The 24,181-nt window shown below is 40.1% G+C and overlaps 1 protein-coding gene across 2 annotated transcripts; it reads left to right on the top strand.

The window, feature by feature from the left end:
• The first annotated feature begins 2,772 nt into the window (after positions 1-2,772).
• LOC120022671 (death-associated protein kinase 2-like) lies at positions 2,773-23,199 on the top strand. Of its 2 annotated transcripts, XM_038966655.1 has the most exons (12): positions 2,773-3,006; positions 10,684-10,849; positions 11,228-11,449; positions 11,604-11,742; positions 12,247-12,376; positions 14,243-14,291; positions 15,014-15,040; positions 16,854-17,006; positions 17,420-17,465; positions 18,468-18,557; positions 21,274-21,360; positions 21,883-23,199. In XM_038966655.1, exons 2-12 carry the CDS (start codon positions 10,785-10,787, stop codon positions 21,961-21,963), a joined length of 1,089 nt encoding a protein of 362 aa, XP_038822583.1. In that variant the 5' UTR covers positions 2,773-3,006; positions 10,684-10,784; the 3' UTR covers positions 21,964-23,199. The 2 variants fall into 2 exon arrangements, with proteins under 2 accessions (XP_038822583.1, XP_038822584.1); XM_038966656.1 differs by lacking the exons at positions 2,773-3,006; positions 10,684-10,849 and having other exon boundaries at positions 11,296-11,498.
• The last annotated feature ends 982 nt before the right edge of the window (positions 23,200-24,181 follow it).

The raw sequence follows: 24,181 nt of genomic DNA, 5'->3' as shown, positions 1-24,181 counted from the left end.
CTCCTGTGTCACTTTGTGGGACCTGCTATAATTGGCATTATATATGAAATACCATGATGTCAGCTGACATGAAAGTGAACAGACAACTAACATAACAGTGTTTTGACAAGTTTGTTGTGACTTATCTCATATGGTAAGCCAGAGTACTTTTTGAGTGAAATCTATTTATAACCATGAAAAGAACCAAAGTGATTCAGCCGCTTTAATGAGGGAAACCACTGTTTTGCAGCTAGGATAGACTTGCCTACATTGCAGTGTTGTGTTCGAAACCACCTACAGCGAGACCAATTCAAGACCAAGACCGGAGCAATCGAGTCCGAGTCAAGACCAAGACTGGAGGGGGGGCAAGACCGAGACCGGGCGGGGAACAAGGGGTCTGAGACCGAGTCAAGACTGAGACCAGGAAAAACATAATTGTGATTTTGTTAAATTGCCACCATAACAAAAGTTCAAAATGTCCAGTATTTCTGTGTTCATATTTCATATTTCAGGTAAACATATGGATTTTTCTGACATTCAGAATGGTGAAAAAAATGCATTTGAGGACAAATAGAGCCACTCTACAAATTATTACTAACCCAAACACAGTGGAGAACAATGAGGGCCTTCTACGCCTTCAGAGAAGGGCTAAGGATTTATAAAATAATAATAATAACAATAATAATTATAATTATATTGTTATTTTCAATGATGTTCTGATTTAATCTCTTCAGTTTTTGTTGGAAAGGAAAGGGTTAACACTGAATAGACAAACATATCCAATCAGGCTAAATCAGCCATTGGCTAGGCTATCAGAACCTAGTTAGAAGGAATCTGCCATTCCACTGTATTAGGGCAACATTTTGGACTGACAGTGGAATCAACCAATCACATTTTGACTTGTAATGGGTGGGACCATTTTTACAAAAATCTTTCTCTTTTCAAAACAGGTAATTTCGCAATAGCAAGCCGTAGTTTTCCCACAGTCTAGCTAGCTATCTTTTGTTGTAAACTAGTTTGCAGCAGGTGTTATCGAAGAGGATGTTGTTACTAATTTGTTAGCTTCTCCCTTTTCAAGAATAGCTTTCAACAAGAAGTTAACCTTTTACTGCAGTGGGCTAGATCAGGGTCACACAGAGGGATTATAGGTAGTCTTTAACAAATCTACTTTGAAACAAAAGTATACACCTCACACATGGTTAAGGGCTTAAAAAAGACACCTGTACCATGTCAGATAGTTTTTTTTGTTTGCATCCCAATATTAATATTTATATACATCACAGAAGACTGAGATATAACAAAACTGTTTGACATAGAAACACCAGATTTTTGTCTGAATTTTTTTAATCTTTATTATTTATGATAAAAAATAGTAATAACATTCCACCCATGAGGCCAAAGAGGCCAAAGAGTGTGCTTTTGGTCATTGGCTGAAGGAAAGGGTTGTTTCAAATTATCATCAGCTGGTGAGTGGAACTGTGTTTTTTGTAATAATAATGTATACTTTTTTTGTTTTTCCCTCAATCTGATTGGGTGGGCCTGGCTCCCCAGTGGGTGTCCACGAAGGCCGACTCATGCCTACAGTATGCCCCTGATGCAAACAGCTCATGATGACTGAATTGCACATCACAAATAGCCAACTAACCAAGACTGCGGACCAAACTTTTTCAGTACCTGGTTTACATAATCATTGTTGCCTTAGTTAGCATTTACTGGTAGATATCATAAATTGATATTTCCTACCTACTGGCTACGGATGTCATTCTTCTGTAAACTGCTCCATGCCAAAACCAGTTGAGAGTTGCGCGCGCTTGCTGCCTACATATTATATTCTGCTGAAACTAGGCTGTGTGCAGCGCGCATGTGAACACATTTCACGTGATTTGCGATTGTGTAGGCTACTTTGTGTATGATTTCACTATTGTACTACATAATTGATAAGTCGTATACCTCCACTACACTACTTTAATAAGCATCCGTGGGGATTAAGAAGTGAGTATACGCAATACCCACTGTAGAAAAAAAGTGGGTATACGGTATATACCTGCATAGCTTCCACTACACCATTGGCCCGTTGTGGTTTACAAAAAAGTGCACTCTCCTAAACGAGTGCGCTGGTATTACCGTTGCTGTCCTTTCAGAATCACGAACCTGTCACACACTGAAAACCTATGTCAGATAGGTTTGCCACTGCCTATAAAAGACCGAGACCGGTCTCGAGTACTACAACACTGCTGCATAGGGTTGAACGTTGTTCATTTTTGTCTAGCTGATGTTCTTCTGATGTTCCTTAGGGACATTGTTCGTGATATCTCCCACTGTTACAATTTACAACTAAACTTTAGACTCAGATTAGTGTGTTAATAGAATAGGAATGCGTTGTCTGTATTGTACAAGTACCACATTCCAGTAGTCATCATAACATATTCATTGTGAGAGTTTCAAATCCATATATTTTGTATATAATATCTGTGTGTGTGCGCGCGCCTGCGTTGTTTCCTTGAGCAATTCACGACTACAATGAGGAACTCCGTAGTGGCGTTATCATTGGAGACCACAGCTACAAAGTCATAATTATGGCCAAACCACGCCTATTTCTAAAATGTCTCTTCTTAAAAAAATGATTTTTAACCTACCCGCACTGCTAACATTATACCAAAACCTAACATTAAATTAATACCAAAAAGCAACAAAAAAAAAAATCATTAATTGTTACGATAGCCAATGTTGACTTTGTGACTTTGGTAACTAGAGACAACCTAGTCATAGCGGGTTTGCATCTAGGCAAGCAAGCACTCCCAACAAAGTTACGCATAAACCGAAGGAGGGGTGAACTTTTCCGCATTCCACGGTTAACTGTAAAGAACTCTGACTGTAGGCCTATTTACACATGCACAGGGAAGTTTGCTACGTCGTTGATTAGTTGTCCTACTACTTGTCACCGAGAAAAAGTAATTGCAACGCATTAGAAGAACAAACACTTATTTGTTTCAGTTTGCAAAAGAGCCTGGTCTGGCATTCAGTTGGGTGAGTGTTTCTCCTGACGATCTTCTCGACGCATTTGGTTTTTCTCTGATTTATGCTTCTATATATATATATACGTGTGTGTGTGTGTGTGTGAGAATGTGAGAATGTAAACCACCCAGGCTACCCAATAAATTAGAACCTCATGATAATAAACGATGTGCCGCTCTCATCACCCACTTTTCTCTCAAAGACCATTGCGCATCACTGCTGCAATCTCTCGATCGTTCCCGATTAGTTGAGTTTGATGAAAAACTGCAATACCTTTTGAAATAGAACATTTATTTTTGGGTTGTGTTCTGCTATATTCTGATGGTAGTAATAGATTGTCAGAATCTGAAGTTTGGCATTTTTAAAATGAGAAAGTTGGGCACGTTACACACCATTTATTTTGGAGTAAATTATGGGATTGTTTTTCATAACTGGTTCATCTGAGTTTCTGATGATATTTATTTGCATAACGTTTAGGCACCCTCACTTCTCTTTCTCTCCATTGACTTTCATAGTTCCCCAATTCCAACCGATTCAGCTTTCATATATTATTTTTGCGGTGTCCACATTATCATAATCTTCCCTAAATGTTTTGCTCTATGTGGTGATCAATTTAGTATTTTCTACAAGTGCTATCCTATGACTAGCTGGTCAACGACTTTATATTTACACACAAACACACACAGGGGAGGCCAAACTCAACATAATGTTGAAAAATGAACAGATCACATTCCCTTAGACACACCAGTGTCGTCAGGATCTGCAGTAGCCCAATAATGGATTAAATTAGCCTAATGTTACTCATTATAGTCCAAGGACCTTACATGTTCTGTTTAGAGGTGAATTGGCTCCGGCAGCCGAAACAGCCAAATGCTCCATCTAAACGTGAATTGGATGTGAAACACTCCTGCCCCATAGCATGTTGGCTGGAGTACATTGGGGACATGACTGAAATCTGAACGTCAATTGTCGCTCATGGAGGGCCAGACTAGTCTCTTTCTCAATTGGCTAATACAGTGGGTTTTGAGTGGCGTGTGTTGTTGTACAGAAGGTTGCAAATTTGAGCTCTGCTCCTGGCAGAATAGAATACACTCTGTTTACATGGTACTGGTCCATGGCTTGTGCCCACACTGACATCAAGTGGGTTGAGCAGTAGTTATCTCAGAACAGATCAGTCTCTCTACACTCCATGATGATGGCATATTTTCACCAGAACTGAACTGTACTGTCTATCTCTGACTCATCTCTTGTGAGGATAGATGAATGATAACAAGGCATTTTTTGTTTCATGGGGCTCCTAGTCAGCCAGCGCACGCACACACACACACACACCCACACACACACACACACACACACACACACACACACACACACACACACACACACACACACACACACACACACACACACACACAGACACACAGACACCAGTTTGCTGGTGGCACCCATAAACAACCGCTTCTTCACACTTACTCTTCAGAATAGAGTGCCCTAGATAAGACAGTAAAGCCACGGTCTGTCTGTCTATTTTGGCCCACATTTAGGAGCGAGGCCTCACTTTTAGCCGCTTATCAGACCTCTTGACATGATGACATAGTGCACCGTTCATAGACAAGCGCCATTGTTCCACTGTAGTGTAATTTGGGGAAGGGGTGGTTTTGGAGTTGCGGGGGAGCTGGTTCTTGAATCAACGCTGTTGTTCTCAGGATATTGTCATGTTGTTGACTTCCTGGTATTGGGGTGGGAAGCTGGGGGTGGATCATGAGGGGAGTCTCGGGAATGTCTTCTTGTGAATGATTTTTAGCAGGGGAGGGGACATGCACATAAAAACTGTCAGACAGAGTCTGAGAGTGAAAGATATTATTGTGTTCTGTAGTTAGTATATATACAGGAAGACTCACAAACACTCACATGCTGTCACAAATAGACACATTTAAGTTTACACCAGTTGTATTCGGCGCATGTACATTACCTCTATATGACTGCAGACCGTTGAAGTTGACCCCTCTTGTCCTCACTCCCTTTCTCTCGCTCTCTTTTATCTCTTTCTTTTTCTGTCTTGTTCTGCCTCCCTCCCTCACACCATATTTTGCTCTGTCTGTCTGTCTGTCTGTCTGTCTGTCTGTCTGTCTGTCTGTCTGTCTGTCTGTCTGTCGCTGGTTTTTGGAGACAACATGCTTTTCTCTCGTTGTCAGCATTTCTCTCTTTCTCTCTCTTTCACCCTCCCTGTATTTGGTTCATTATATTAGGCACGACTGGACGCCGACAAGGATAATTCTTCCCTGCAATTAACATCAGTAATCCTTTCAAAACTGATCACCAATCTCCATTGAGAATATTCAAAAGGGCCACATTACATAACCAAGGGGGAAAAAACACTCACTGATGCATGGGCTGATGCACTTTGACACTTGAGGCTTTCTGAGGGTTTTAGCCTGTTATTTTAATCACGTTTGTTTTCATACTGTGGGTAGAGGCAGAGTAATACTCTGTGAACTTTCACTTCAAAACACTGTCTCACTCTTCAGTCCCTCTGCGTTCACTGCTAATAAAGGCTTATGGGTCATTCCATTTGATTTCAATAACTTTTTGACCGCACCCCTTTTGATTTGAACTTAACTTCCCATACATATTTGCCGATAGTAGAAGTGGTCAGAACTGACAAAACATTTACGAGATAGAGGTGCTAAAAGTTTACCCATTTTGCAAACTCCACCATACCACAAGACATCCATGTCTTTATCACTGGTAAAGATAAATTGTGTAGTTTGATACCATTTAATTAAGTGATAATGCCCGAGAAGCTGGTGTTTGGAGGATATATTGGCATGGGTGTTGTTAGGCCCGAGATTAAGTCCAAACACCGGCTTCGAGGGCATTATCACATTTATACAACGGGTTACCAACATATTCAAATAATGATTGACATATATTAATTAAAAACATTATTTTGATGAATTTATTCATGCTATTTCATCCTTCCACAAGATATAGTCCCTAAACAAATCTAGGGTTGCTACCCAAGCCGGCTGGTCGTTCGTTCTGTTGGTTCAGTTGCCAGAAACATGACCCAGTCGTTCAGTCTTTTTGTTCTGTATCTGTTTGTTCTAAATGTTCCATTGCCATACTGGCTGGCAACGTTCTTATCCCTCGCTTGCTAGCTAGCCAACTACGGCTAACTTATAGTGACATCAAACAGTGCAGACAGAATAACAACAGTAGCTGCATTTGTTTAAGCTGTTTTGTTGTGACATTTATTTGGATACATCCATAACAATGAGCTAATGAGGCACGATTTCACCTGGCATAGAAAATGTTCTCTCTCGTTAGGACACTATTGTTCAAAGGAGCAAGCCAACAACACAACTAACACAATAACTTCAAACTGAAGCTGAAAAGACTGCAAACTAGCTGTTCTTTGTTTTATTTGACCTTTTTTCAATTGACATTTCTTTGTATATATCCATAAAAATTATGCCAGCTGATTCATGATTTCGACTGGCTGAGAAACGCTGCCTGCCTCTATTCCTCATCCCGACCCCTACACGTTCATTACTATGGGATAGTTCGAGATTGAATTTGAATATTGAAACAATGTTGCAAATGTCGGAGAGACAGACAGCTAGGTTTATACAAATCACCACTGTTGAAAACTAAATGTTAGTCTAAAAGAAATGTGAGAATGTCTAGATCAGTGGCGATTTTAGCATGTAAATCTTGGTGGGACAAAAAAAGTGAAAAATGTGGGATGCATGCCAGCAAAGCCACAACACAACACTAAACAATACATGAATTGCACTATAACGGTGACAAACTTTGCCCTAAAACTGTTAGGGCGTACATAAAACTGTCCCAACAGCAGTACCAACACCTTACCACTGCTACACCTGGCTATCAGCGGAGCCTTGTCTGGCAGCGTAACAGTTTATTCATTCTCATTTACTGCCTTTTAAAAAACCAAGCTGATATGGCTGACTTGCTTGAACAAATGTGGTTTCTACTGACAATTGAGATGTACAAACTATGGCATAAGGGGATGACAAGCGGATAAGAGGCAATCCGTAATTTCGATTAAGACATTAATGAGCGAGCTAGGACGGATGTCGTCAATATAACTATTTGTTCAGCACTCTTGAAATGTACAGCGACAGAATTCAGAACATGGGCCATTCTTACAGTGTTCTCCCTGTACACCAAGTCAGAACCGTAGGATAAATAAAGGGGGCATTTAAGCAGACAATGAAAGCTCTTACAATATTAGATTATTACATTTCTCAAAAACAGGTTATAGGCTACATGTGCACCACTAAGTCAGAACAGTAGGTGAAAATTAAGAAATTAAAATAGACCAAATTATTAGGGTGAGGCACAACAGCTTACTACACAACATACACTTAGTATTACTTTCTTAGCTACAGTATATACATGTCTCCCTGGCATATTACATAATTTATGCAGCAGCATACAAGACATTTCTGGACTCACCTTGTTGTGCTGTGCTCACTTGGAACAGGAAGGTAGCACGGTGGTCCTTCGTGGGCAAATGTTATCATCAAAGGCCTTCTTTGGATTTATGGTGCTTTCAAGACAACTTGGAACTGTAAAAAAAGAGGTTGAATCATGATGACGTCAGTGATCTTCAGTCATAGCTCTAGAAAGAGGCCAGAGTTCCTGATTTACAATTCCGAGTTGGATGAAAGTTAAAATGTATTGTCCCAGTCGTAGCTCGTTTTTCCCAAGTTTCCAGTTGTCTTGAACTTACAGTTAGCTACTGATTCCTTCCAAACCACTCATTGTTGAACTTGCGATTTCCAACTTGTTGTGTAATGTTTATGTCCAATGACCAATGAGCACCGATACGTTTAATCTATAATATCTCTTCATTATTTCTCTTCATATGACAAAGATTAAAAAGGATTTGCCAGTAGATTGTCGACTTGATTCATGATGATGACTGCTAGCTAAGATTTTGAAAGTATGATGTTGACATGATCAGTCCAATCAAAGTTACTGTAGATATAATGTGATTGATGTCATTTTATCTGTGGCCGATGACCTTGAGCCTTCTTGGATGGGCACTTCTAATGTAACTCTATGGCAGCACCCAATGGGCTAACATTTTCGAAGTCTACCCTTAGACCTGGAGGTGACGTAGTGTCTCCATGAGTGACAGAACACTGAGCCAATCACAGTGTAACGCTCCATATTTTCTGCTGGCTTGCCCCACCACCACAGAATGCACTGAGCTAGGCTGAAACACCTGCATTTTGGAGTTCTCTTACTCAAGAAAACAAAAAAGAGACCATGTTTGTATGCCGCTTTATTAACTCAATGATATATATGTTTTACATTGTTTGCAAACTGATATGTGACACGTATTAATGCCAAAATAACATGCAAAACAGGCAAGCCCAAAAAGAGAGCGAGAGAGAGTGGTGGACATGGAGTGTGCTTGACTTGAAGCACTGAACATCATGACGTGAATTGGAATGTGTTTATGCTATTACTAGCATTATAACGTCACTGAATTACAGAATTATACTCTAGAAATTAGGAATATTTTTGGAACTAAAAATAACATTATTAAACGGTTCTCAAGATTTGAAAATAACCGTTCTGTTCCGAAACACTAGCGATCACTTTCGTGCTTTTTTGGTTTTCGGTTCGGTTCCCTGAACCGGTTCCAACCACTGATTCCCATTCAAGTCACATTTTCTGATCTGTTGATCTTCCACCATCTTTGTGCTCCAATTTGAAAGTTAAAATGTCTATTGTATCCCCATTTTAGTACATATATCAGCCAAAACATGACACCCACCCTGTCTCAACCGAAGGCGGGCACAACACAAACACCTCAGATGATGTAAAATATGGTCTAAGCTACAACATATGTGAAAAAGAAAAAAGATAATTAACGTTAAATGTTAAAAAAGGAAAAAATTTTACTAAACATTTTTTATATACGAAATTATCAAATAGTTTGACAACCCTTTTGAAAGCTTTTAAATGATCAAACTCAGCCGTGTATCTTTTCCAGTGATGAAGATATGGATGTCTCATGGTAGGGTCAGTGGTGTAAAGTACTTAAGTAAAAATACTTGAAAGTATTACTTAAGTAGTTTTTTGGGGTATCTGTACTTTACTATTCATATTTTTGACAACTTTTACTTTTACTTCACTACATTCCTAAAGACAATTATGTACTTTTTTCTACATACATTTTCTCTGAAACCCAAAAGTACTCGTTATATTTTGAATGCTTAGCAGGACAGGAAAATGGTCAAATTCATGCACTTATCTGGCTATCCGTAAATTTAAAAACAAGAAAATAATGCCGTCTGGTTTGCTTAATATAAGGAATTTAAAATTATTTATACTTTTACTTTCAATACTTAAGTATATTTTAGCAGTTACATTTACTTTTGATACCTAAGTATATTTAAAACCAAATACTTTTAGACTTTTACTTTTACTTGAGCAATTTTCTATTAAGGTATCTTTACTTTTACTCAAGTATGACCATTGGATACTTTTTCCACCACTGGGTAGGGTGGGTATGCAAAATGGGTCAACTTTGAGCACCTCTATCTCCTAAATGTTTTGGCATTCATGTTCAAAAAGTTATTTTCTGACCACTTCTACCATGGGCAAATGCATATAGAAAGTTTTGTTAAAAAAGTGATTGACATCAAATGGAATGACCCTCATGCCACTACTGTTGAGTCATTGTTCTATCACTATTTGTGGTTTTAAGTTATTTGTGCTGCAATAGATAGAAACAGTAATGGGGTCTTTTTGTAAGCACTAAATCAGCCATGGTTCGTTGGACAAAGCCTATGGAGAAAATGAATGGCATTTTTGTAGAAGTTTTGTATAAATGCTGTGAACACAGGCTTAGGAGATCTTGTACGTTTTGTTCTATGAGATCATCAGCTAGCTAACTTCTTGTGAATTTATGTAATTTAAAAAAACACAAAGGCTTCATAATTAATAACGGTCATGTTAACTGACAGCTATTATCTCATATAACAAAACATATAAGATCTCCTAAGCCTGTGTTAACCTCAGACCTTATTTTCTGCGTTTATTCCAGAACCCTATTCTTTCGCCATTAATTTTTCCCATAGGGATGCCTGAACGAACCAGAGGTAGCTCATTTCCGTGTTTTAGAACTACAAGCTGGCGAGCTCTATAGAGCCTTCTTCTTATTATGAGCGGAATCCTAATTTCAGATATTTCAGATTGGACTCGAGCTAAAATCATCCATTGGCCTCAACTGAAGATATGTCTGAACATTTGAGTTGCGGGTGCACGTCTCAATATTGGTTTTGTGTTGTAAATATGTAGTGGTGTTTTTTGTGTGATGTGCCTTGTGTTTGGACCCCAGAAAGATTAGCTAATGGGGTCCATAATAATAATAATTTAAAAAAGTCAGGATTCAATTCATCCCCTATGCACCTCAAACTCAACTCTGGACCTCGAAGCCAGTTCCACTGCATTTTTTAATTGTTCCCCTCTAATCAGGGACTGATTTAGACCTGGGACACCAGGTGTGCACAATTACTTGTCAGGTAGAACAGAAAACCAACAGGCTCCGGACCTAACAGGGTAAGAGTTGAATACCCCTGCATGCTATCACATTTGCCTTAGAACTGTGATATTAATTGTTTTCTTTCTCTCTTTGTTCAGGTCCCGACCTTGTGAAGACATAGTTGAAAGCACCATGCAGCACATGGATGTGAACCAACAGTAACATACAGTGAGGTGAAACTGAAGAGAAGAAGATCAGTATGGCAGTCTTTAATAAGCTTGATAATGTGGAAGACCTCTATGAGATTGGAGAAGTACTTGGGAGGTAAGGATGGTCATTATAAAAGGTATTCTTGTATGAGGCTGTTTAAGTGAGGAAGCGATTATAACTCTTAATTCAGTTGCTTTTCAAGGTCAATTTTGCATATGCTGTCTTGTTGCATAGGTCAATGTTAACTAAAATTCAACGTATGCAATTGAAATAATAAAGAAACGGACCGAATTGTGAATAGAAAGAAACTACTCATGTCTGAGTCTTGTTGCTTTTCAACATCACAAATGACATAGCAGAACAGCTACATAAATACATCTGTGTTGTGTTCAGGAGGAACATATTTTTATTGGACAAACTCAGGTAGTACCTACCCATTTCAAGATGTTTCCAAACAAGTAAATAAATTGTTGCACTCTGTCGCCGCCCCAGTGGCCACTTTGGGCAGGTGCGGGAGGTGCGCGAGCGGGCCACGGGGGCTCACTGGGCTGGGAAGTTCCTGAAGATTAGGAAGTGCGCCAGCAGCCGGCTGGGCATGGAGAGGAAGAGCGTGGAGCGGGAGGTGGAGGTCCTGCAGGCCCTGCAGCATCCCAACATCATGGCCCTTAAGGATGTGTTCGAGAGCCGGGCCGAGGTGGTGCTGGTGCTGGAGCTGTGAGTGGAGGGAGGGGAGGAAGGAGAAAACAATACTATTTGAACCCAGGTCATACATGCAGGGCAAGTCATTGATTCCATGAAGTAGCTGAATTATGTAGTATAGTTAAGTTCTAACACTTCTCTCCATTTATTTTCCTCCTTCCTCTTTCAGTATTAGTGGAGGAGAGCTGTTTGACTTCATTGCTGAGAAGGAGAACCTGACAGAGAGCGAAGCGATCGAGTTCATGAAGCAGATACTACTGGGTGTGGGCTTTATGCACAGCAAACAAATAGGCCATTTTGACCTAAAGGTAAATTATGCTAGTGTATTGATTTTACATATCTTTAGTTTGTTACTCACTCCATATGACATTTAGAAATCCTGTGCTGCAATAGTCTGTGGTAGTGATTTACATCTAACCTCTTACCTCCCCAATAACACTGCTAATGTAGTAGTATGCATGAAAATAGTAACACATCAAAGCCTGTCCATTTATTGAATCCAAAATCCTAGGCTTTTAGGCATAAGTACTTGTGAAAAGAGAAGAGCATATCTGTATTCATCCATCCCAAAACCACATAAGACAAACATGCTGATACTGCTACTTATTAGCAGAAATGTCCATGCCGCACGCTTACCGCACATGGTCATGTTTGTATCCACAGGTGCCACTAAACGGAGTGTGCCTGTTCACTAGTGTTGATGAACATGCTGTTTGCGTGCCGGTCGGTCAGAGTGCGGTCAGCATGCAATTGACCATTATGGTCAGATTGACCTTTTGCATGTAACATGTTTACTCCCCTTCCCCAATCAGCCGGAAAACATCATGCTGTCAGCCAAGATGGCGCCAAACACTGACATTAAGATCATCGACTTTGGGCTGGCCCACCGCTTCCAGCCAGGGGAGGAGTACAAGTGCATGAGTGGCACCCCCCAGTATATTCGTGAGTAGTACAGTCATTTCATATGAGTTAGGCCCAGTTTAAATACCATGTAAATGCATCCTTCCTCATGCTTTGCTGTGAAGCACTGACATGACTGGATTCTTGAGTACTGGATTCTTGAAACACATTGCTTTCGTTATATCCAATTGTCCCACCACTGATTGAGGGAGGGAGGAAGGATACTTTAGAAAAAGACTAGGACAGACTGTAAGCTAGGTTCAGGACGGTTTCTGCCACCATGGTGCATCAGTCAGAATGAGAATCAGGAGATGGAACAAGAATCCAGGTTTAGGGGTATTTATTAAACAAAGTTCAAACACAGGAACGAACAGAGGCACATGGGGGAGTGTTTTGGAACAGAGGTAGGGCTTGTGCTTTAGGATGTGGCTCTTAAGGCCTTGGAGATAGGATTGGATGTAGTGGTCAGGAAGGGAGATTCAAAAGGGAAACATTAGGAACACAACATAAAGCTGCTGACGTGACAAAGTAGTGCCAGGTGACTTATAGGGAATGAGCTTAACATATAACTACAAACTAAGAAGGCTGCCAGGGCTAAACACAAAAGGCCTATTAGCATAGCAGGGATATAAAGGATACAACATAACAAGTTCAGGCAGCATAATATACATGGTTAACATTTCTCCTACAATATAAGGCACTTACTTAATCATATCAAGCACAATGGCAGGATGGAGCCACCTCGTGGCATCACCAAGCAAACTATTCTAGTGTGTAGGAAGGAGCATGCCACTTAAATAGAACCTGAAAGGGGTGGGAAAAGACAAAAGTGGCGTGATTTAGGCGTGGAAACAGAAGTGATGGAAAGGGGCACGGTCTAGGGTAATTGGAGACAATTAGAAGACTGTAGGAGTGGCATGACCCTTCACAACAGATGCATTATTAAAGAATTGGAACAGGCCCTTTGTAATGCAGTCCTTACTGTGTTCTGTGGAAGTTAGCGTGTATTTCCAGGTCCAGCGTTTTCCATGGAGACAGTGAAAGAAGTGCAGTGTCATGATCTGGGTTGATGGTGTTATGATAAACTAGGGGGGTTGCAAATCCAGTTGAAACAGGAAGTGATTTGGAGGATATAGGATAGTCGCTATTTCAGTCATAAGTAAAATACACCCCCAACCCAGAAAATGTAAGAAACCTCTTATCAATATAATAATTATATTCTACATATATTTAAAATCTACAAATTTAGTAAAACAGTATATCATAAAGCAAAAATGCATAACAAAGCAAAAATATCTTTAAAATCCTAACAGCTGCCCCAAGACAAAGAGCTGTTGTCAAACACTAGCTGCTTCAACACAGATTTGGCCAGCATGATAAGGTTGGCATGGTTACAAAGCTCTTCCTGTTTGGAATTCAAATGTGTTTTCCCACCAGTAGCAGCTACTGTACGGTAGGTTTAAGTAATACAATGCGACTGGTGGAGGAAGTTATCTCAAAGCCACTGGAGTTATTTGACTTGTAGGAACAATCTATTCATGTTTTTCTGATGAATGCAGTGTTCATTTTGAATTCTTAAAAATTTGAAATTGTTCCTTCAGGCAGTGTGAAGTCTGACAGGCCTTCTGGGCTTGTCATAAATGCAGCTACATGCATAGACATGTTTCTCCGATTGCTTTATTGGCATGAAATACAATTTGTAGATATTGCCAAACCAGTATAGCATTTCAGTAAATACAAGGGAAAGAGGATACCTAGTCAGTTGCACAACTGAATGAATTCCACCTCATTTAACCCAACCCCTCTGAATCAGAGAGGTGCAGGGGGCTGCCTTAATCGACGTCATCAGCACCCAGGGAGCAGTTGTTGTTGTTGGGGGTTAACTGCCTTCCTCTCTCTCTCTCTCAGCCCCTGAAGTGATCAACTACGAACCTCTGAGCACAGCTGTCGACATGTGGTGAGTGTGTGTACTGCCCCCTCTTCCAACATATACAGACACCTAAAATGACCCCCTTCCATCTTGATGAATAAGCCCCTGGGATGCGTTTGGACATGTGTAGGCACGCTTTCCCTAAACAGTGTGACTGTTTCTGGTTGAATGCATTAGGTACACCCTATGTGTTCAGACACTGTATAACAATCTGATTCTCTAGTGGGTTTCGACTAAATCAAATCAAATACGGTGTTTTTATACACAGAAATGAACTGGTCGGAGTCTAAATGGTTGGATTTGGTTGTAGTACAGTAGAATATGAGTGTACCTAGATGCGCTCCAGCACAATGTTAATAAATGGTGCTCAAAACTGAGGGACTTAAAAAAAGAACAATTCTTACCCCAGGACATTTCACATTGTGACTATCCCCGAAAAGTAAAGGAGCATTCAGATGGCTGTGTTTATCTTTGAGGTTTATTTTAGGGAAAAACAGACAAGCTTATGTTTTCGATGTGTCATGCCTCTCCACCAGAACCTTAAACAGGAAATTGCCAGAGACAGCTGATTATAGTACTTTTAGAAATACAAAAGCAAGCATTAAAAAACTACTCACCACAACAGCTCTAATGTCTACATCCATTGGAATAAAGTTAAGATAATGAGATAATAACTGAGTCTCTCTAGGCCTCCGTGAGCAAAATAACAACAACGTTTTTTCTTTGTTTGTGTTTGCCTCCCCCTATAGGAGCATCGGAGTGATCACCTACATACTGTAAGTTGGGGGAGAAAAGGGGGGTGCTACTGTACGTTTGGATTCACACATATGCCCAATTCCAAATCAACCCTTGGCCTACCATAACCCTTCATTTTTAATGATTTTTAAAATATTTTTTTTGTGGTGGGGTAGATAGATTGTGGCTTCCATTAATGTAATTGTCTGCATCATTTCCAATCCCCCATATATTGTGTGTATATGTAAACTCTGCAAAAAAAAGAAACGGCCCATTTTCAGGACCCTGTCTTTCAAAGATAATTTGTAAAAATCCCTAACTTCACAGATCTTCATTGTAAAGGGTTTAAACACTGTTTCCCATGCTTGTTCAATGAACCATAAACAGTTAATGAACATACCTGTGGAACGGTCGTTAAGACACTAACAGCTTACAGACGGTAGGCAATGAAGGTCACAGTTATGAAAACTTAGGACACTAAAGGGGCCTTTCTACTGACTCTGAAAAACACCAAAAGAAAGATGCCCAGGGTCCCTGCTCATCTGTGTGAACGTGCCTTAGGCATGCTGCAAGGAGGCATGAGGACTGCAGATGTGGCCAGGGCAATAAATTGCAATTTCCATAATGTGAGACGCCTAAGACAGCGCTACAGGGAGACATGACGGACAGCTGACCGTCCTCACAGTGGCAGACCACGTGTAACACCTGCACAGGATCGATACATCCGAACATCACACCTGCGGGACAGGTACAGGATGGCAACAACAACTGCCCGAGTTACACCAGGAACGCACAATCCCTCCATCAGTGCTCAGACTGTCCGCAATAGGCTGAGAGAGGCTGGACTGAGAGCTTGTAGGCCTGTTGTAAAGCAGGTCCTAACCAGACATCACCAGCAACAACGTTGCCTATGGGCACAAACCCACCGTCGCTGGACCAGACAGGACTGGCAAAAAGTTCTCTTCACTGACGAGTTGCGGTTTTGTCTCACCAGTGGTGATGGTCGGATTCGCGTTTATCGTCGAAGGAATGAGCGTTACACCGAGGCCTGTACTCTGGAGCGGGATCGATTTGGAGGTGGAGGGTCTGGGGCGGTGTGTCACAGCATGCACTGCAGTACTTAATGCAGCTGGTGGCCACATGAGATATTGACTGTTACTTTTGATTTTGACCCCCCTTTCTTCAGGTACACATTATTCCATTTGTTAGTCACATGTCTGTGGAACTTGTTCAGTTCATGTCTCAGTTGTTGAATCTTGTTATGTTCATACAATTATTTACACATGTTAAGTTTGCTGAAAATAAACACAGTTGACAGTGAGAGGACATTTCTTTTTTTGCTGAGTTTATATCATTTTGCCTTTATTATTTTCTCCTAACTCTACCACCCCTCCCCTAATTGGATTAAACTAATGGACAACAACACTTAGGCTTCTACTTCTAGTTTATACATACTATATACATTTTATGGACACAGTGTATTTTACAATAGCTATCTTTAGTCCCATCCTTCAGCTACCCTCAACCCCTCCCATCCATCTCTGAACACCATCCAGTTTTGATTTATCTTTGCCATATATGTTTCAAATGTGCTGTGATGTTTCACAAAAGGTCTGAACCTTTCTATTCTCATTGTTTCAACAGATTATCTTTAATTTACAAACATTTTTGCTATAAGTATTATTATATTATTGATCGATTGACTATGACTTTTCAAATCACCCAGCACTGCTATTTGCAGAGTTAATCAGATCGGTATTAACAATGTGGCAATAGCGCCATCTTCCTCTCTGTTGACTTGGAATTGGGCAATAGTAACAGCAACCTTCTTTCCTCTGACTCCCCTTTTTCCAGACTGAGTGGTATGTCCCCGTTCCAAGGGGACACAGACGAGGAGACGCTGAGGAACATCATAGCCCTGAACTATAAGTTTGATGACCACCACTTCAGCATGACCAGCGCCATGGCCAAAGACTTCATCCAGAAGCTCTTAGTGAAAGATCAGAAGTAAATAATGCATTGGTCATGGGTAATTTGGCCTATTATGATGTCAAGACAAATATGGAACGTGACTGGAATAGTGAAAGCATCACTTATTTTGTGACTTTGCACCTATTGTAAATGGACGGATACTAGTTTTTTTTCAGCCACTATACTTTCTTTTGAGCCTCTATTGATAGAATGAATAGGAACTGTGTATTGTATGAATAGATCACCCTTTGTCTAACTTTCTGTGTTACTTGTCTGTCTGTCTCTGTGTAGTGAGAGAACGACAGCTGAGAATGACAGCTTTCTATTTCAGACGCTATTGATAGAATATGAACTCGCGTATCAAATTAATAGATTGCCTTTTGTCTGACCGCCTGTGGTGTCTGTGTGCACTGATCTTATTGTCTCTCTGTCGGTCTGTCTATGTGTAGTGAGAGAATTACAGCTGAGGAGTGTCTACAGCACCCCTGGATCAAGGTAAGAGTCAGCAGCACAAGGCTTTGCTCCTTACAAACTGTTTAATGTGGAAAGGATAAACGCTGACATTCTGTACATTACCTTGGAAATAATGGACGAGGCGAAGCAGAGGTAAAGTACAGAACGTTGGCGTTTATACCACAGTTGCCAAAGAAAACAATACTATAAGCACACATGTACCGGTAGAAAGACACGCGACCCAGTCTTTCATTCGTATAGTTTTGATATTTATGGACGACCCAGTCGTTCGTTCTTTATGTTCCATGGCAACGTTCTTATCCAACGGCTAACACAGTCACGACCTCTGCAGTAGCTGTTTTCTATTGACATTCATTTGGATGCATCCATAACAATGAGCTGATAATGCCCGATTTTGCCTGGCATAGCTAGAAAAGTTGGCCCTCTCGTCAGAACACTCAACACTGTTAATTACGAGGAGATAGCGTTGCATATCAAACACTAGGCTAGAAGCTAGGTTAAATAGTTTGTTGCTAGCAAGCCTGCCAATATGACAAGCAAATTAAAATATATCAGTTGATGAAAACAGCTGGTCAAACTATAAACGTGGGAGTATTTGACAGCATAGCGCCACTTTCGTCATGACTGCAACAGTAGGAACAGAGAAATACACGTATCACTCACCACGTTACATCAGATGCTAAAAAAATATATCTCTGCAAAAATAAATCAATGGTAGCTATTTTTTTTCCCTCGCTGGACCTGCGTTTGTGTGGTTGTTGGATTAGGTTTCTGTAACTTTGTAGCAAGTAAAGTTTGCATGTGTAGGCGCTTATTGCTTCACGAATGCAAGGTGTCCCGATATATTTTCCAACTGTCCCGTTATCTGGTTTTAATGTCCATTCTAGAATGCCGTTCTAATCAATCAGAAATGAGTATTCAGAAAGGCTGTGGTATAATGCACGTTTAATATGTGTATCTGTTTTTAATCTCTACATTGATTAATTGTATCTCCTTCACTTATTATCTATCCCTCTCTTTTAGCCTCTGACACGGAAACAGGTGGCCAACAGGAATCGCTCCTCCATCAACATGAAGAACTTTAAGAGGTTCAATGCCAAGAGGAAATGGAAGGTGAGTAGGATATATGGCCTATTTATATCATATCATTTTATGCCATATCACATATTATTATGACACTGAATGAAGCTCAAATCTTGAAAATGTGCATGTGTTTTATTAAACATAATGAAATCAAACTGAGGTCATTGCTTGTCTTCTGGAGCTAAATTAACAAATAGGACATGAATGTGAGGCGGCAACGTTTTGTTCGAATGGCCCTTTTCAAGTCTACTCCCTAATGGGCTAACCAGCTTTCAAAATAATAGGCTGCGAATTTTGTTCAAAGGCGTCAAAATAGTTTGATAGGCTGCAAAATATTTCGGCCTGAAGTTTGGTCGAAAGCTGCAAAATATTTCAAAGGCCTGCTAAATATTTCGGTCTACTCAATATTTCTGCCAGTGAAATATTTCATGCTGTTAAGTTTTGTGAAAAGCGGCTAAATATTTCAAAGACCATCAAAATATTTCAGGCCGTAAATTTGTTAAGGAGTCTAGAAATATTTTTGCCTGTGATGTTTGTTCAGATGAACAGCACTAGCTAGTTAGCTACGTAGTTAGAAGCGCTAACAACTTAGTTTTAAGACGTTAGCGGCGCCATCTATTTAGCTACGTAGTTAGCAGCGGTAACAAGTTAGCTACGACGTTAGCAGCGCTAGCTAGTTAGCTAAATCGTTAGCAAACCTAGCTAACAACGCTAGTTAGCTACGTCATTAGCGTCGCTAGTTATGACCATAGCAGCACTATATGGTTTAGCTACGTCATTAGCAGCGCTAGGTATTTTGCTGTCGTTACTGAGTGCTAATAATATTGTGTGTGTGGGGGGGTGAAGTAATATGTATATCACCAAAGAAAAGGCAGAAATAGGATTTTTTTTAATAACTAAATTAAAACCCCCAGAAGAAGACTATTACCTATGTCATTAGGGATCCAAGTCCTGTATATCGCCCAGATATGGTGTAATGTACATTGTAACGTTGAAAGAACTTTGATTGCCTAAAATGGTTAAAGCATTTATTAATTAAAAAATCTGTTTTACAAAAGAATAACTCAAACTTGGGGAAAATTCAGTTGAAGTGAGAAGAACCAGACAAACTGAATCCCTAATAACATGAGAAGGGTTATGGCTTCTTTCTCGTCTTCTGGGGTTTTAATGGAGGGACATTTTCTTGTCCTATTTCCTCTTCTTCTTTGGTGATACAAGGACTAGCACACTCCATGGCAGAATTTGAAATCTCAGCAGGTGTCTTTGAAACTCTGGCAGGCCTTTGAAATATGTTGATAAGATCTTAGTTTGAAACCTTCTATGACGTATTTTGAAGGCTTGGTAGACATTTGGCAGACTTCTTGGTGACTGTATGTACAGTGCATTCGGAAAGTATTCAGACCCCTTGAATTTTTCAAAATGTTGTTACATTACAGCCTTATTCTAAAATGGATTAAAGTGTTTTTTCCCCCCTCATCAGTCTACACACAATACCCCATAATGACAAAGCAAAAACAGGTTTTGAAATTTTAGCAAATGTATTACAAATTAAACATGTAAATGTGATACTTAAGTAAGTATTCAGACCCTTTACTCAGTACTTTGTTGAAGCACCTTTGGCAGCGATTACAACCTTGAGTATGACGCAACAAATTTGGCACCTGTATTTGGGGAGTTTTTCCCATTCTTCTCTGCAGATCCTCTCAATCGCTGTCAGGTTTGATGGGAAGCGTCGCTGCACAGCTATTTTCAGGTCTCTCCAGAGATGTTAGATCGGGTTCAAGTCTGGGCTCTGACTGGGCCACTCAAGGACATCCAGAGACTTGTCCCGAAACCACTCCTGTGTTGTCTTGGCTGTGTGCTTAGGGTTCTTGTACTGTTGGAAAGTGAACCTTCACCCCACTCTGAGGTCCTGAGCGCTCTGGAGCAGGTTTTCATCAAGGATCTCTCTGTACTTTGCTCCATTTATCTTTCCCTTGATCCTGACTAGTCTCCCAGTCCCTGCTGCTGAAAAACATCCCCACAGCATGATGCTGCCACCACCATGCTTCATCGTAGGGATGGTGCCAGGTTTCCTCCAGATGGGACGCTTGGCATTCAGGCCAAAGAGTTCAATCTTGGTTTCATCAGACCAGAGAATATTGCTTCTCATGGTCTGAGAGTCCTTTAGGTGCCTTTTGGCAAACTCCAAGCGGGCTGTCATGTGCTTTTTACTGAGGAGTGGCTTCTGTCTGGCCACTCTACCATAAAGGCCTGATTGGTGGAGTGCGGCAAAGATGGTTGTCCTTCTGGAAGGTTCTCCCATCTCTACAGAGCTTTGTCAGAGTCCCCATCGTGTTCTTGGTCACCTCCCTGACCAAGGCCCTTCTCCCTCGATTGCTCAGTTATGCAAGGCGGCCAGCTCTAGGCAGAGTCTTGGTGGTTCCAAACTTCTTCTATTTAAGAATCAGGGAGGCCACTGTTCTTGGGGACCTTCAATGCTGACTAGGTATCCCCCTTTCCCCAATTGACTAATTTCATTATATGAACTGTAACTCGGTAAAATCTTTGAAATGGTTGCATGTTGCATTTATTTTTCTTCAGTGTACATTGAGAAGCAGGGTGTATACATCGTAGTGTCAAATAACACTGTCTTTTTCTGTCTATAACATCTGACTCTTATGTCCCCACGACATCCTCCTCCTTTCTTTCTCTTTTCATATCTCCTTTCCTCTTTCTTTCTTTCTTTTTTTCTTTCTCTCGCTAGATGTCATATAACATGGTATGGGTGTGTAACCGGCTGCATCGACTGAAGATGATATGTAAGACTAGTGCACTGGCGGATGAGGAACTGGTGAGTAAGGCTGTCATGACAGTTTAACTAAGAGTTACACTTGAACGAAACCTATTACATTATTTGAATAAAGAGTGCCCCCTATTTCAACCTCTATTGCTAAAAATGTTATTAATTGCAAAAATTCTATTCTATACATAAAATATTTCCAGGCTTTGAAAACACAGGTAATATAGCCTACTGTATCATTAACTCATGGCTTATCATCCAAGGTTTGCTAATCTCTTTTAATGTGTTGGGTGATATCATCAGAAGTTGAAATGCAGGCCAAATATTTGAGTAGAATGAGTGAGGAAAATCACATAAATAAATAAAAAGGGAGGGGGAAGTAGAAAACATTGCAAAGAACTTGACTGTATTCAAATACAAGCAATGTTGTACATGCACCATAGTTGCTGGAACCATTCTGGAAAGAACAATGTGAAAGAAAATAACCGAGCCAGCACACTATGATTTGTGTCTGCCCTATAGTGTGAGTAAGGTAACAGAGAACTAACCTGCTATATCTCTCCTCGTCATCAGAGACAGTGTGAGAGTGACCAGGAGGACACGGAGACCAAGCCATCATCTCTGATTCGTCGGCGACTCAGCAGCAGTTCATAGACGGGTCCACCAGGGGGGAGACAATGCATCAAGCTGCAGTGCACACTTCCCGTAACAGTGACCCAACCAAGCCTACAGTATTTGCCCTCCCCCTTTACCAGACCTCGAGGGAGGGTAAGACCAAGACACAGGCTGACACAAACGCTGGGCACACAAGAAGGAATTTTCAGGCTCTATGTCCCTACATGAGACTTTTCCCTGATGAAGTGGAATGGAATCTACAGAACAATTCTTGCCTATCAAACTATTTCCCGAAAGGCCTGTCAAGGCTTAGTTTTAGGCTCAATGCACTTCAGGTGGATTGAAAGTGGTGGAGGTAGTTCTACTAAGAGCACAAATACAAGTGTGTGATGGCTTCCGTGAGTGAGAAGTCATATAAGGCTCTCGATGGGGTAAAACACAAGAAAACCAAGCATGACTTGTTTTTCGAGCTTTGCTCAGTATTACTGTGGTTTATTGCATGTTTTTATGGTGCTTTTGCAGTTGTAAAGGTCAACTGATAGCAGGCGGTGACAATATTGTTCTTATGGTGAAGTTACTGATTTGGGGATGTACAGTACTGGATTGCACCATGTAGGGTGTTTAAACCTGAGGCATATCTGTACATCTAGTATTTTTCCCTTAAAAGGGTGGATGGAAATTGAACGTAAACCTCAGAATTTAGTAGGTTTTAGTCTTCCAAATGTGTTTTTGACAATTTTATTAAGCTTCCATTACATTACCAAATATGAATATATTATGTTATATACAGTATAATACAATTATACAATATAATGCTATACAATATCTATATCGTTGTGTCCGTAACATGATTACCAAGTGTTCTCGTATTGTACATGCATGATGGACAAATGTTTTAAGATAACTAACCAGTATAAATAGCACAGCAAATCAACTTTTAAAGGTTCTACTCATAGAAATAGGATGAAGAAGGAATTCCAGTTCTGTGTTTCTACTAATCCAATACTGACTTCCTGCATACAGTGAATACTCTGAACACTCCATGCTCTACTGAACCAGTAGCATTACTGACACGATCATACAGTAATGCATGACAAATAATGTGACATCATGTTGGTCGTTGAATTGTATTTTTGTGAGAACTTTTTCTGTTTCTCAAAGAAGTTTAAGAATTTACATGTTTTTGTTTTATTTTATCATAACCTTTATCATAATACCTAATGACTGTCCGTGTTAAGTGTGGTTCTTTTAAATAAAATAACATTGTTGTCAACAGGTTTTGTGACTACATTTTGGAATCATCCCCCTTGCAAACTTTTCAAATCATAGGGAATAGAAAAATAGTGCAGGTCATTCTTTTTAATCAGCTCTTAATGTTCTAACTTGGACCAGAGCTTTGCACCTCTGCACTTGGTCATTGGTGTTCTGACTGCTGTTATTGAGTAGCATCCATCCCTCAAAAAAGTGTTTTGGTAAATAGGAGCGTGACCATTGTGTAATAACCCATTATTGAAGCTGTACACTATTTTGAGGATTTTTCCATTAAAATAGAGTAATTTGTTTATTAAAAAACGACCTTTCTGATGAGCACAGATTTGGCTTCCAACCGGTTCCCTACAGTCTTGTCGCCCTCTGCAGGAGCAAACCATAAAGCACAGAAACGAATACATGGATTGGGCCATTAATGATTTGACGTGAGATTAACAATACAGAAAAAAACTAGTTAATTGATAGCCTAATGTGGTCCATTATCAACTTGAAATTAGTTGATATAATAAATAGTCTCATGAAATGTCTAGGCTATTACTAAAGTAGTCTAGGCCGATAGGAAAACACTTCTGTGAGCGATAAAGCATTTTGGAATAACATTTGAATATATAATATGTTTTACATAGGCTACTATTAAAGAGTCGACACAAAAACAAAACATGAACAATAAAACAATATTTCAAGGTGCACAACATGTGATTTTCACTTAAGTAACGTTAATGTCTATAAATCATATCAATCGGTAATCAAGCAGTAAATTGAAATACAAATAAAGTTGCATTTATTGATTTAGCAAAATTCCAAAAGCGTTCTCTTTTTTAATTACCCAATGATGTGTAAAACTCGTCGAATAAAAGGTGCGTTAGTGCTGTTTGAGTCGAGAGGAGGGAGTTACGGTTCTCGTTTGAAAACCAAGGGGAAACACAACAAGAGTCTTTGGCAACACTCCTGAGACGGAACAACAAGCAAATGACAGTAGACTTCGTGT

This window comes from Salvelinus namaycush, chromosome 27 (genome assembly GCF_016432855.1).
Source record: "Salvelinus namaycush isolate Seneca chromosome 27, SaNama_1.0, whole genome shotgun sequence".
Lineage (NCBI taxonomy): Eukaryota > Metazoa > Chordata > Actinopteri > Salmoniformes > Salmonidae > Salvelinus > Salvelinus namaycush.
The sequence above is the reverse complement of the archived record's forward strand: the minus strand, read 5'-3'. Positions and strand labels throughout refer to the sequence as shown.

Coding starts and splice junctions, on each gene's coding strand:
- LOC120022671 (XM_038966655.1), top strand. CDS start 10,785: ATGGCAGTCTTTAATAAGCTTGATAATGTGGAAGACCTCTATGAGATT. Junction 10,850..11,227: donor ATTGGAGAAGTACTTGGGAG/GTAAGGATGGTC, acceptor TCGCCGCCCCAG/TGGCCACTTTGGGCAGGTGC. Junction 11,450..11,603: donor GTGGTGCTGGTGCTGGAGCT/GTGAGTGGAGGG, acceptor TTCCTCTTTCAG/TATTAGTGGAGGAGAGCTGT.